The sequence below is a fragment of the Poecilia formosa genome, unplaced genomic scaffold, assembly GCF_000485575.1.
Source record: "Poecilia formosa unplaced genomic scaffold, Poecilia_formosa-5.1.2 Scaffold125, whole genome shotgun sequence".
Lineage (NCBI taxonomy): Eukaryota > Metazoa > Chordata > Actinopteri > Cyprinodontiformes > Poeciliidae > Poecilia > Poecilia formosa.
Window position 1 is genome coordinate 123,987 of NW_006800064.1, and position 14,346 is coordinate 138,332.

At 36.7% G+C, this 14,346-nt stretch overlaps 1 protein-coding gene across 2 annotated transcripts in view; it reads left to right on the forward strand.

Moving 5' to 3' along the window:
* necab2 (N-terminal EF-hand calcium binding protein 2) overlaps nucleotides 1-13,401 on the forward strand; it is a 117,628-nt gene extending 104,227 nt beyond the window's left edge. For both annotated transcript variants that reach the window (XM_007561316.2, XM_016676048.1), the window contains 4 exons: nucleotides 2,602-2,714; nucleotides 6,267-6,344; nucleotides 8,051-8,142; nucleotides 9,417-13,401. In XM_007561316.2, the coding sequence (XP_007561378.1) occupies nucleotides 2,602-2,714; nucleotides 6,267-6,344; nucleotides 8,051-8,142; nucleotides 9,417-9,445 (312 nt within the window). In that variant the 3' untranslated portion in view covers nucleotides 9,446-13,401. The remainder of the gene's footprint in view (nucleotides 1-2,601; nucleotides 2,715-6,266; nucleotides 6,345-8,050; nucleotides 8,143-9,416) is intronic.
* Nucleotides 13,402-14,346: the final 945 nt, after the last annotated feature.

The following is a 14,346-nucleotide window of genomic DNA, read 5'->3' on the forward strand; positions in this document are numbered from 1 at the left end:
AGAGAGCACAGTAACTTGGTGAACAAACTGTCAGACTTATACTTGTGTCTAATTTCACATTACAGTCCATAAACTAAGCCTGAGATCAAAAAAATGTATTCAAAATGTCATTAGCAGAGACAAATGGTTCTACAGAGACTTGGCTAAATGGCTAAAAAATAAAATTATTAACACATTAAAATAAAAATATCTCTGAAATACAATCAACACTTGAAAATTAAAAATGGTTCAAAAATAATATCAACACTTCAAAATACAAAATATCTGGAAAATAAAATATTATCTATGTTGTTTTGAAAAACATTAGAATATAAGCACTTTTACCAAAGCTTCATTGTGGTAAGATCATGTAAGTTCTTCTTAAATCCATGGAAACTCAACAGTTTGTAAGGTAGGTGAGTTAGCTCAGCAGGTTAGAGCACCATGCTGGTAATGCTGAGGTTGTCAGTTCAAACCCCATATGGGGCAATTCATATCTAAGGTCCTTCAGACAATCAACACTTCAAAATAAATAAGGGTTCAAAAATAAAATCAACACTTTACAATTAAAAATGGTTCAAAAATAAAATCAACACTACAATAAATAAGGTTTCAAAAATAAAATCAACAATTAAAAATGGTTCAAAAATAAAATCAACACTACAATAAATAAGGTTTCAAAAATAAAATGGTTTCTGTCTGTTCAGTCCATAAACTAAGCCTGGGATACAAAAAATGTATTGAAGATGTCATTAGCAGCGACAAATGGTTCTACAGAGTCCAGAACGCCCAGGAGAGCGGCGTTCTGGATGACAGTGACACTATTTAAGTGAAGTCGCTCAATTTAATTTATTAAAAGTTATTGGGGCCTCAGTCAGTGGTTTTTGTCACTACGAGTAACTGTAGATACATGTATCTGCTTAATTTGTGGTGGAATCTGGATTCACGGCGAATATTAACTAAACCGCATAAAATGCAGCTAAATAGCCGATGTTAATATGATTGTAATTTCACGGATAAAAATAGTACATGACCGATTTTTTTAATGTTGTCGGTCATAACAAGGATAACAAAAAAAGTCTAGCTCGACCTGCCGCCCTGACACCAACTCACACACATCTTCATTCACAGTCTTACTTGTAAATCGATTTTTCTTTTCTTGGACGTTTTGATGTTAGCTTGTCGATGTCTCAGTTTTATTCGCTGGGAAAATCCATAAGCAGCTTGAGGTGACTCTGCTGCTCTCTAGTGGCGAGAAGCCGTAATATTGGCTGGTAACAATCGGAATGCATTGTGGGAGATGTAGTTTGGAGTCAATTCGTGCTCAAAACCTATTTTAAATCAATCATGGCCCTATAAAATGCTGGGGGGGGGCCACATAAAATGACATGGCGGCCCACATGTGGCCGCGGGCCTTGAGTTTGACACATGTGGTCTAAATCATAGGTGAAGGTTGGTGCACTGGGTGATGACTCTCTCTGGGTGGACAGGTCTGCATAGTCACCGTTTTTCCATGTGTGCAACCAAAAGCATCTTAACAAAGTGTTCGAAATCAAGACTGGGTTGCAGCTCCAGGCCAAGAATGAGTTTATATATTATTCATCTACTAGGGATGTTCCCTATTGATCAGATTCCAAGTGTTTCATCTGGGTTCTGATCAACCCTTGCTGGAGGAAGATTCCATTGACCTGAAGCAGCTGAAATTTAAATGCAGATTACTGCTTTCTCATACAGACAAATGTGTGTCTGTATTGTGACCTCAGGTTTATTGTGTATTATAAATAATACACAATAAAATATGACCCACCTCTCTGTCTGTGAGTGTGACCGTTGTGCACGTAAACCTTCGTTTGTGTGTGTGTGTGTGTGTGTGTGTGTGTGCAGCAGTGTTTTAGTGCTTCAGTGAGACTCTGCTGGAGTTATCTGGGTTATAGAGGATTCATTTTTAATTCATCTGGAGCGATGCAATAGAACAATAGCCCATAAAGACAGGAAGTGATTATTGTAATCAATTACCGATAGAGATTTTTGTTTTTGCTTGGAGATTTAAAGCACACAAATTATAAACCAGCTTCCAGGATTTATTGTCAATTTGAAAGGATTGCATATTACTCTGGCACTTTGTTGTTGACCGCTCGAAGCCCCAGTTGCAACCCATTAATACGCTGTTACCTTCTTCACAGACATAAACACATGTGAATGATTAAGTTGTAGCTTCTACGGGAATGTCTTTTAACAGAAACCTCTGTTGTCTTTGTGAGACCTTCAAGGAACGACAGTCATGTCACCATTTCTCATAACCTTATTCATGAAATGATGCTGAGGAGAAGGGACAAAATGTGTGCCATTTAATATTGACGGATTTCGGATAAAAAATATTTCGGATAAAGTTTTATTTTTTTCCCATTGATAAACCTTTTCCAATACTATGGCTCATTCTGACACATGCTTGACCGCATAGTTTTGGTTAAATCACTGTAACTACAATCCAAAAAAAGCAACATTGAAGACAAGAGAAGCAAGGAAAACATTGAGTACTGAAGATGATAGAGTAAGGATGCCTGCTTTGATGAAGGTTTATTGGTTAGCATGAACTGACTTCCTTGCTGCCGTGTCTTGCAGTCTTTGCTGCTGATTCGCCAGGAGATGGTGGTCTCCCAGAAGAAGCTCGGCGAGTTCTGCGAGGCTCTGAAGCAATACCTGAAGAACGTCTCTGCTCAGAGAGACTGCTTTCAGTAAGTCTCATTAATGCTCTACATTTGTGCAACTGCTGAGCTGCACAGAGCACAACTGTAACCCCATTTAAATTATTAATGTGCTCCATTTTAGGAGTCAAAGCCTCACAATATTTCTCACTTTACTTATCGACGCCTCACACGTTTCCTCTACTGGTGTCTGGTTGTTCCTTTATTAGTAGTAGTTTGTGTTCCTGCATGTGCACCAAATATTAGGTGTGCTTTAATCGCTTTATATCAACGAAAGAATAACATTCAATGCAAATAATGAAACGGCTTTTATATGGTCTCATATAGAGATGCTGTAACTATTGGAAACCTCCTGCATCTCCCACTCAGCTACTGTGAAACACTAATATCCAGAGAGATTTCCCCAAATCCCAGACTTAATATTCTCCATGTACTGTCCAGAGTCTTGTTCGGGTTTTGCCCTTGGCAAAACGTAAAGGTTCTGGTTCTGCTGCACAACTTTTTATATTACCTATTCGGCCACCATTTACTGAAGTAAAAGGTAAAGTCTCAGCAGGAGGAACAGAGGGAAAGGTATAAATCTTGATGGGCTACATAGAACACCAAAAGGTTAAATGAACGGGGAAAAGCCCAATTCATTCTTGGAAATGGATTATGCTCCCACCGTCCCTCTTTATATCACAGTTTCTTGTACTGTACAGAAGAAGAAAGTGACAGGTTGGTTTTAAGATGGATTGTGTGTTTTAATTTAAATCTGAAGAAAGGGTTTTCCCCACAAGGCAAGTCCCTAACCGGCTCAAGGGAGCATACAACTGGATCTGTTTTTTTTAATCATTTTTTAATAATAAGGAAGATCCTAAAATAATATCTTTTTAAAGAATACCAAGGAAAAGATTGTGCCACACATAGGAGCCTCAACAAGGATAAAGATGGAACTTCAGGAGGCTGCATGAGTGTAATGAAAAGAAAACAAAAAAGCGTTTGAGTTGAAAAGATGAAACTAATGGAGTAAACTGTGTTGTAATTGCTGTACCAATTGAAGTTATGATTAAATTATTTTTTTTTATTAATGTTAGAATTATTTTATTTTTTTTGCAACAGTGACGAACTAAACACAATTTCCTTCTTTTATAAAAGAAATCTATCTCTAGCATATTTATTATTGTGGCATTTAGTTAATGAAAATTATTTTTGGCATTTAGAACTGACCTAAAGAAAGTGAAATTTGGTCTGAATTAACTTAAGGAGAAAAGTTGTGTTGTTTTAGTCCATGTAAACATTTGGATCTCTCTCAGTTCTGTGAAGTTTAAAATTAGGAATACAATTAGGACCAGGTTAAGGTTTTACACTTAGAGAAAAACACTGTATAAATGTTCCTCAGTGTGAGAGGAGTTTCCTCAATAATCCTTGTTCATATAGATATTAATCTCATAATTGGGTACTTAAGTTAGTGTTACATAGGGTTGCTTTAGCTCTAAATATGGAGGAGTAAGTGAAAGGTTTCACTGTATCGTTTGATGCTTTCAGGTTTGTGCTCTGTTCTAACAGAAAAAAAAAAGTCCTTTCTGAGTTGGAAAAAAAAAACACTGTTCATTCCTGCAGGAACTCATAGGATTGACTGCTAGTCAGGTGTCAATACATTAACACTGACAGGCACAAAACAACAAATCTCAATCTGCAGTCGGCCTTTTTTTTTGTTTCAGCAGGTTTAGGTGGAGGATTTGCTAAGAGGATTTCTTAGTGGAGGAACGTTATTACTTGTAAATATGTTTTTCTAACCTACTTTTTTATATTTCATGAAGTGTTTTATAAAAGGTTGTTTTCTCTTTGCTTTCCCAACTCATTATCTTTTAATGTGCATGTGTGATTACATGCACAACACTTTATTAAACCCTCAAGCAGAGCTTAAAATGCACAGCTTATCCTTATGAGACTAGATTGCAGTTCACTTATCGCCCTCTACAGTCTCAGAAAAGAACTCCATGCACACGCTACCTAAATGGGTTTAAATATTACTCTTAATAGGTTTTTTCAGCATATTACTACCAATGTTGGAACTGGTAATAATAAACATCAAAAAACACTGTTTGATCACTGTGATAATTTTAAGGTAATATAGACTTCAAATGTAATTTTCTGGCAACAGATCAGGTTACATTCTCATATTTAGGAATCAGTTATTACAGGAAGTTGCAAGAAACTTTACACATTACTTTGTACATTACTTCCTGAGTAACATTTTACATGGTTATTAGTATTGTTCATTGATCAATATTCACAATTAGTAAATTAGTTTCTTGAAAAGTTCATATTAGTAACTCAATTCATAAAGTGAAACATTATACACAATAAGTGCACACAGACTTGGGTGTGCAAGCTTTTACTTCTGATAAATATGATTCTGCCCTTTCAGTTAATTAAAACATGACATTTAAGATTAGGAAATAACAGAGTAGTTAAAAAAAAACAGGGTACAGCAATGTGTGTTAATACCTGCTTAAAGATTTTCAGAATGTACTTTTACTCTGACAAACAAACCTCAGAATTTTTTTTTTTATCTGGAAGGGTGAGATAGCTTAGGGAAACCTAAGAGCTAGTGGGCCAGTTTTTTCGTTTCCTTTTTTTCCCCCTGAAAACTTAGCATAGTGCAAGCAAAAACCTGAAAAGACATTTCATAAAATCCAATAAAGATATGAAAAACCTGAAATAAATAGAATCACTTGCAGGATATGACTACATTTTAAAATTTTAATGACATTTCTAGCTGAAATTCCATGAAAGTAGTTAGCTTTGAAAAAGTGTAAAGTTTTTATCAGAATTCCCCCCCCCAAAAAAAAATTTAATTCATTTCAACAGGGCCCTATGTGATCACAAAAAGCTGAATATTTCAAAAACTGTAAAAGATGTCAATACCAAATGACAACCATAATGTACTGAATGAGCAGAATATGGTAAAAGTTGAATGGTTGAAACAGCACAAAGTATGCAGAAGCAGTTAATATGTGAAAAGTGCCTGGGGGGCGGCATTGGAGAAACTCGAGTGGGAATACTTATAGCATTCACACTCTTTTTTTTTTCTTTTTTTTTCTTTTTGCCAGAACAAAATGGATTTTAATTATTCTCATGAACCGGTGGTCTTATTTTCCCTTCCAGCACCTAAATGCACCATTTGACAGATAAACTGGCACTATAGGAAGCGCTGGAAATAGATCCCATATTGACTAGAGCACCTTGTTGGATTCCTGCTTTTACGCATTTGTGCTCCTGTGGAAGCAATAATGCGGTTTATTACAGTGAGATAAACACTGAAATGCTTGTGTAAAGTCCAATAATATCAGCCATTTACTCACACTGTTCTCCACATCTTAGCTTCCTAATTTTCCCTTAATTATTCATTTTATCTGATGTCTTGTTTCATTGTACTTTCATCTTTTTCTTGACAATGTTTTACTGTCTAACTCATCTTTTCTGCTACACTTTTTTCCTATTGATGCTTTTCTCTTCCAATATCACTGTCTTCCTGTAGAAATAGGAAAAAAATGTGAACATTAATTTCTTCAACTCATTCTTGCTTCCCTTTAGTGTGACTGCGGTTCGCCTGCCAGATGGTTTGTCCTTCGTCGTCTACGAGTTCTGGGATGGAGAGGAAGAGTGGAAGAGGTGAGTGAGAAAAATTAGGATTAAAATAAATCTTTCATTCCAGATTAGGATTTTAAAAATGAGGTATTTGTGCCCTTTCGCATTTTTTCCACATTGTGTAAACTTTTACATAAGCCATCACTAAGTAGCACATAGCTGTGACAGGAAAAATGTTTTAAAAAGTTGATGGCTTGAAATCTAATGATAAATTAAATAAAACCAAGGGTAACAAATTGTAATCAGGAGTTACCTAATTAGCAAATTGTGTCCTGTGTTAATGTATTAATTAATTGTTGTAGAGCCTGACGGAGGTACTCAAACTGCATCAGGGCCACAGAGGAACAGAGATAGCTCAGAGATTAAGCAATTAAAAAATCTCCAGTTTAGGTCCACTTTTCAATTCACAATCTGAAAATGATGCAGTGGACCCCTGAAATTCATGGGATTAGGAACCACAACCACCCATGAATAGAACCACAAATATGAGGCCCCCTCTAAAAACATTTATAACTGCCTATTTTTATAAGTCAAAGCCCAAATATGCCTTAATGCACAATTATACACATAGTGGAAATGAGCTTAGCACTGCTGCATAAACCCACGTCTCTTATCTCTGCTATTCTAGGTTCAGTCAATGAACACCATGGAAAATGAAGTTCACTCCTGGATTGGTTGATGTACAAAGGCCAATAGCATGTCAAGTTGTGCTTCACTTTGGTATTTCAGCTTCCAAAGCTTCTAAAATTTGAATATTTTAGATGTGGTTTTCCAAAAAAATAAAAAATAAATCAATTACTTAGAGCTACGTTTGGTAGAAAAACCTGCGAATATTGATCTCACTGCATAGCTATCAAAGTGATAGTTGAGGCAGGAAGAACATTAATCCATAGTGACTCTGGAGGAGCTGCAGAGATCCAAAACTCAGGTGGAAAAGAGGTCGGAAGAATGCAAAATGTGGTTCTAGAAAGTATCGACACAGGAAGTGGAATAAAATAAACAACCATATTTTAATTCGTAAAGACAAAACGTTTTCCTTTCCTTCCTTCCTAATTGTGTTTGTGTTGGTCTATCATATAAAATCCAATACACTGAACCTTCTAATCTTACTGTGACAAAATATGCCCAAGTCGTATCTTACCTACCCACAGCAGGAAGCCATCAAGCTGATCACACTTCAGAACATTTTGGAGAAATTAAGAGTGAGCAGAGTATGCGGCCAATTACAGCTATTTTAAGCATGTTTTTGGAAGCCTTTGGAATTTCATCTGATGCATCAGGCAAAACCAAACATCTGTAAATGAGAGTCCACTGCTACAGTATTGGGTCATCAGTGAGTGAAGACATTCATATCGAGTGCTTTTGAGTCGGCATGCTGGCTTATCTGAAAGAATGTTTGAGTCATTTCTTCCTGCAGCACTGTTTTCCTTATTGATCGGTGACCAGCAAATAAAGAAAGCACTCACTTTTCTTCCATTAATGTCCTGGGCCTGCTGGATAAATCCCCCCCTCCCACATTTAATTAGCATTCCTCAGCTGCATCAGATCACTGTGATTTAGTGATGGTGGGCACGAGGAGAAGCTGCTGATCTGAATTTCTGCTCCGCTGCTCACAGCATCTCGCCGCTATTAATATTTCAGGTCTTACAGTAAAAGGCTAAGCAATTTGAAGCCATGCATCCTTTTGAGTGGCTGTGTGTATGCACTCTCACCTTTTCCTCTGGCTTCAGGCACCTTCAATCGGCTCCCAACAAAGCCTTTCAGCATGTGAAGGTGGACACACTGTGCCAGCCCGAGGCCGTCTCCTCCGTAGCAGTGCCAGGTTAGTAAAATGGCCATTAATGGAAAATTAACTTTATGATCTTGACCTTCACTCAGAGGCATAGGCCTTTAATTTTAGCTCAGTCTGTCATCCCCAAAATGCCACTTGTTAATGTTTAAGAGTAAAACATCCATCATTTTAATGAAATGAAGTGAAAGTGTTTGACTTGATGCAGAGCCGCGCAGCCTCGCCTTAACATGAGACAGAGCGGTCTTCAAGCGACGCTGATGAGAAGCTGATTTTCAACTAACTTTGCCAGCAGAGCAGCTTAACAAATCAGGACGTCTTCTGAGAATAAGTCACTGCCACCACAGCTGCTGTCGTTTGACCAGATGAGATCATTTGTCATCTTTTACAGTTTCATTCTGAGCAAATGTCTTAAGTATGCCGTTTATTTTTTTATTGTCCCTCCAAACAAACTATTTTAGTGTTTAAAGTGATCTTTGACTTCTCCAAGCTTTCCATTTTTCATAACTTGGCTTGTAAATTCTCCATTTTCCAATACCATGAAAAAGTATTTGTTCTCTGACAGCTTTGTTTTTGCTTCTATTGACCGTACTAAATGTTTTAGATTAAAATGTATTTTTATACCAGGCAAATATATATAACTAGAGTAAATTACAAAAAAGATTTTGTTAAGGCTATCTATAGAATCCAACCTGGCCCTGTAGGAAAATATTTTCCCGCTTCTTAAAGCATTAACTATCATTTAATGTTTAATCAGCTAACACCAGGCCTGTACAGCCACGAAATCACTGTTGAAACCACATATTTACTTGCACCACATCGTTATACAGCATCCGAAGCACCTCTGAATTTACTTGCCTCCGTTAATGTCGGTATTCATGATTTTACGATATTAATAAAAAACTGAAGCACCATTGATTTCCATGAGCGACTTCTAAAGCTAAAGCTACTGCTGACCAATAGGAACAACAGTCCTTTAGATCTGGCATAAAACTAAGCAGCATTTTAAAAAACTAATCATACACACAGTCAAACATGATAATGGAGGAATAATGACATCAGTTTGTTTTGCTGCTTCAGGCCCAGTTTGAGATGCATCTTTGAACTGCAAATGCAGCGACAGACTCGATGCTTAATCAGCCCATTTTGATCTGAATCTTCAATATTCAGTTGCTGACTAACGACATGGCTATTTTTGAACAATGTGAATAAAACTCATCTTCCAGACATCCCTCGTCAGGCTGTTTCTCGTCACACCTTGAATGACTTTCCCAATCTCAAAGCTTCTTCCTCGTTTCTTTCTGCAGCCGCCTGGTGCAGCGTGAACAGGGATTGAGCATGAAGATGGTCGACTACACGCCAAGACTCCTCCTGGACACTTTCTTTTACTCCAACCCGTTTACTGTCCCTCCTCCTCCCTTTATCCTTTAACTCTTTTTGTAAGTACATGTTTACATAGTGCAAAGGAAGGGCATCATCTGCAGAGAAAATTGTTCAATTTAATGTTTGCAAAGGGATGATTTGATGCTTAAAGTAGTTCTGAGCCACTTTGAGGTGGAGTTTATGTAGCAAGGAATATGAGGTTGTAAGTCATGTAGCAAAGTCTGTTTTTGGATTATACACTGGCATTATTTTTTGTAATTTTTTTTTTACAACACTTTATGATGGTGTCACCATAAACAGCTCATCCTGCTAACCTTCATTAACAAGTTGCAGCTAACTACATTTCTGAAAATATTACACTCACGGTGACCGTTTTAAGCTCACAGAACTGATTAGGACCATCAGCAGCCATAAATGTCAATTTAGTTTACACTCTCAGGAATAATGCAAGCCTCTGATAGTTAAGGTTATGCAACTGGAAACTATTAAAGAGAAAATTAGGACAATATAAAATCAAACTCCAGCAGCTCCCAACAGGCTCACATCAAATGGCTTTTTGCAATGCTGTATTGACATAAGATTTGTGTTTTTCATGCAAGAAACTGCTCCAGATACTACACAATAACATTCCAAAAACAACACTGCAGTATGCACTGCTTTCATGTCCATTTTACTTCAGAGAGCATCAAATTTCTTCCATACATGCAGCCCAGAAACTAGTTTTAGGGATGCTGCATAACAGTTGCTATGGATTGTTAATGGGATTTAAATTGTCTAATTTGTATCCACGGTTAAGTACTCTCAATTGTCATGCTTCAGCAGAGCAGTCTTAAAAATGTCTATTTGAAAAAGAAAAAGAAAAAATCAGGGCTTTTTTTTTAAGGAGCATTTTCTGATTAATAACGGCTGCTGTGGGTGTAACGTGTAAATAAGGTTTTACACACCTGAGCAACAAAACAGCAGCCATCTTGTGGCGAGACTGATCCTGAAAGGAGCCAACCAGGCAATCTTTTCACAAAGATTCACCTTCTATTCATCGTTTTTCATATGGCTTCATTTTATTTCCTTAATTTATGTGCAGTTTATTTTTGTTGGGACAAAGATTTTGGAGAAAGAAAAAGTGAAGCACCTTGCTGCTTTTCATGCAACTCACTTGGTCTACAATTGGTGATGGGGTAGCTCATATTAGTGGTGACTGTCTAGCAGAGGTTGTACATATTAAAACGGTGTTCTATTCTGATTATATTTGTATTTATTGACACGTCTCAGTGATATGGTGTAAATTCTTTCTCAGTGAAAGTGGATTCACGGGGTGCAGCAGTTTCTCCAGTTTGTTTAAAATCTGTAACAAAGTCTGATTTTAAAGCCTTAAACATAAAAAAAAAAACAAAAAAAAAAACATGGAGCTGGTTTTGAACATTTGCTGGACCTTTGATTTCAAGTAAACAATCTTGTGTGAAATACACTTGAAATTTGTCCATGAATATTGTTGAAAAATAACCAGTTTCCCTGACATATGATCACATTCACAGTATGTATTTCACTTTTTGTATGAAAAATCAGTAAGTACAGTTGCCATGGCATCATCACAAAACCACCCTGATACAAGAGTTTACATACCTGCACGGGTGTTTTGGCCACAGGATATACAATGCTTCACTTGAACATTCAGCTGTTATATGAAAATTGTAATTATGTGAAGACAGAGTCGTCGAAGGTTTTTTAGGGTTTTGGGGAGTCTAATTAAACCACTCGCCTTGTTAAATAGAGGAAACCGCCACCATTGTAAAGCAATCAGACTAAAAAAGCACAATGTAAAAACATAAAATATATATAAAAAAAAGTTTATATAGTGACCAACATGAAAGTATTTAGAAATCAATAGCATTGCCATTGGCTTCCACTTCAGTCCTTGTTTGACTCACTTTCACCTGCGCTTCTGCTTCTTATCCAAGTGAGACAGTCGGTAGTAGAAAGTTGGGAATCAATCCTCACTGGCACTTCTGTCAATCCAGCACCAATTCCTTCTTTTAGGGCGCTGGGCTGCAATGAGCACAGTCAGGACTCTGGGACTTGCAGAATAATAATATCCAGCAGCCGAAATACCTTTATTGTGGATTTCTAATACATGATGCAGAGTGTGTGAATTGTTTTTAGTAACCTCAGAGGTTTAAAGGGACCCTGCGGAGGGTTTGATCTCTTGAGCTATAAAATGGTGTTTTTAGAGAAGAACTGGGCCTTTTCAACAGTTAGAGATTATGTGCCATTTATGAAGTCATTAAAGTTTAGAGCAGCCATCTTTAATAGTATTTTTTCTCCCTCGTTAACAGTAGGTATTAACGTTGCTGAAACCACGACACTATAGCACACCCTACTTTCCAATTCACAAAAGTGCATTTCTATTTGAATTCACATCCACGTGAAAGTGTTTTAGATAAAAATTACAGTACTAATAAATACTAACCTTATTCAGTGACAACTTTGCTTAATGTGAACCTTGGCATAAAGCAGACTTAAAGCTAATGACAGAGAGAGCAAAATGTAAAAATCAACAGTGGCTGAGAGCTCAGCGTGCTCCAACAGATTAAAAAAAAACTGCAAACAAAATTAACTGTTGAAGCAAATAAACAGGAAAGCAAAATATTTTTTCAGAAACATTTATCTGTGTCCTGTGTGTATTGTCCCATCGATGGGACAACGAATCACATGATTCATGTTTACTTGCATTGCTTAGTTTTAAAGCTGATCCAACATTAAACCTACTTGTGGTTCCTCTGCTACTCTGAGCCCAGCTTTAACATACCAACATTTGACTCCTTATTCTTGACCAATCTATGGCCTTTCATATGGCAATGCATAACAGCCTCAACAACTTAACTTTTAAACTCCTCCTCTGAATGGTATGAGTTTCTACAAGTTGCTAAAGCAAATCGTAATCCACACAGACTCCAGGGCGTTCATCTTTTTGTATCAAAATAAATACTTTTTTCTATCCGTTGAAGCCACTGACACTCTGGGTCAATGTTGAAAGCGTCGGTAAAAATATTTGTATCCATCCTGCAAACTACCATCCAACATTGAGGCACCAAGACTGTACACAACTTTGATTAATTGAGCTGCCCAAGCTGCTATGCCTACATTAATGGAAATATGAACAATCTAGCTGGAAAGCAAAAAAAAAAAAAGAATCAATTCCAGTCACAATGGAGATTGATTTGTTTTAACTGTTAATCCTTATTTGTTTGAGGAAGTGGAGACTGTAACAAGTCTAAACATGTCATTTTAATTATGCAGTTTTTAAACCCATTCTGCCATTTCATTTTTCATTAGGTTTTCAAACAGTTATTTGGCTACAATGCATTCCTAGTATAAAATAATTCCTTCCCAATTTGCTCAATTTTAGCAGTGTTGTATTTAATCTTTGCTGTGCATTAAATCATTTTAATCCCCCCAAAAAAAAAAGTACAAATGGTCGTTTTGATTAAATCTCCACAGGAAACCTTTTAAGTTCTCACAGTTTAAAGTAGAAATGAGTCAAAACATGAATCATGTTTGCTTTCCATAAGAAGTCGAAGTAGTCCAGTAAAAACAAAGCCATATCGCATGAATTGGTGTTTACCTACTGCTTGCTGAAAGCCATAAGCTTTACAGTGTTCAGCGCAGCCCACGCGGTCTAATCGAAGATTCTTTCTTGGGGTTGAAAGTTGATGATGATGATGATTTAGAGGTTAAAAATAAATAAATATGAGTACTGATTCCTGTTAATACATTCCTGAATGTCCCTCAGACTGTGTTCTTTTTCTACCCTTCACCCACCTCCTCCTCCTCAGTGCTTTGTCATACAATGAAAGAGTTATGCCGTTGAAATGTTTCACACCAGTATGGTGTGAATATTAGGTGCAGGAAAGAAGAAGAAGAAGAAGAAAAAAAAAGCCGGATCTGATGTTGCTGTTGGTAACGTCAGAGTCTGTCGTCAAGTGATACAAAAAGCCAATCAGGAATTTGCCAAAAATGTCTGACATCAAGGCCGTAACTCTTCCTTTCTATGGCGGTGTTCTTTTCTATCCTTCTCTTGAGTGCATGTCAACTGAACGTCCAGTAATGTAGTATTAGGCCATGCTACTCCTTCAATAGGTTTTGTGCATTTCTTACCTTATTTATTTTCTAGTATTCCTATGAAGAAAACAGACTAAAAATGTATTATATAAATACATATATATAAGAAAGGTGACATAAAAGAATGAATTATCACTTTGATGGCAATGTTTGATGAAATATTAATTCTTAATGTATGTTTCAGTAAAACTGCTTTCTCTTCAAATGTAGAGACTTATTGCAGGGATGCAAGTATGATCTTTGGTCTTTGAAGAATATCTTGTTGAAATTCTAGATGATGTAGAGTGATATAATTCAATAAAACTATAAAACTGAAAACTGTATTGTTGGGAGTTTGTGAATGAGAAAGGGTAGGGAGTTGGTCGCAGCTGGTTATTCAACTTGTTTTTATCGGTTGTAGTAAAAGAAATTAACTGTGAACCAAGAATTCACATCAAGGCCACTTAAAAATGCCTAGTAATTCTAAAAAAAGTTCCAGCAAGATCATTTTAAAGATCCTTCTGATTGACATTTTAAACTGCTAACAACCAAGATTGTTCTCTGACTTTTGTGAAAACATCCTGATTATCCCAAAGTCTTTTGGAAAAATATTCTGTGGAAGAACCAGATTGGGAAACTTTAAGGACAATGTCAGGAATCAGACTGTGACCTTAAGCTCAAGGCACTTGGGTTATGCAGCAGGATAATAGTCCAAAGCAAAGCAGCAGGTCCACCTCTGAGCAATAACACACACACAAA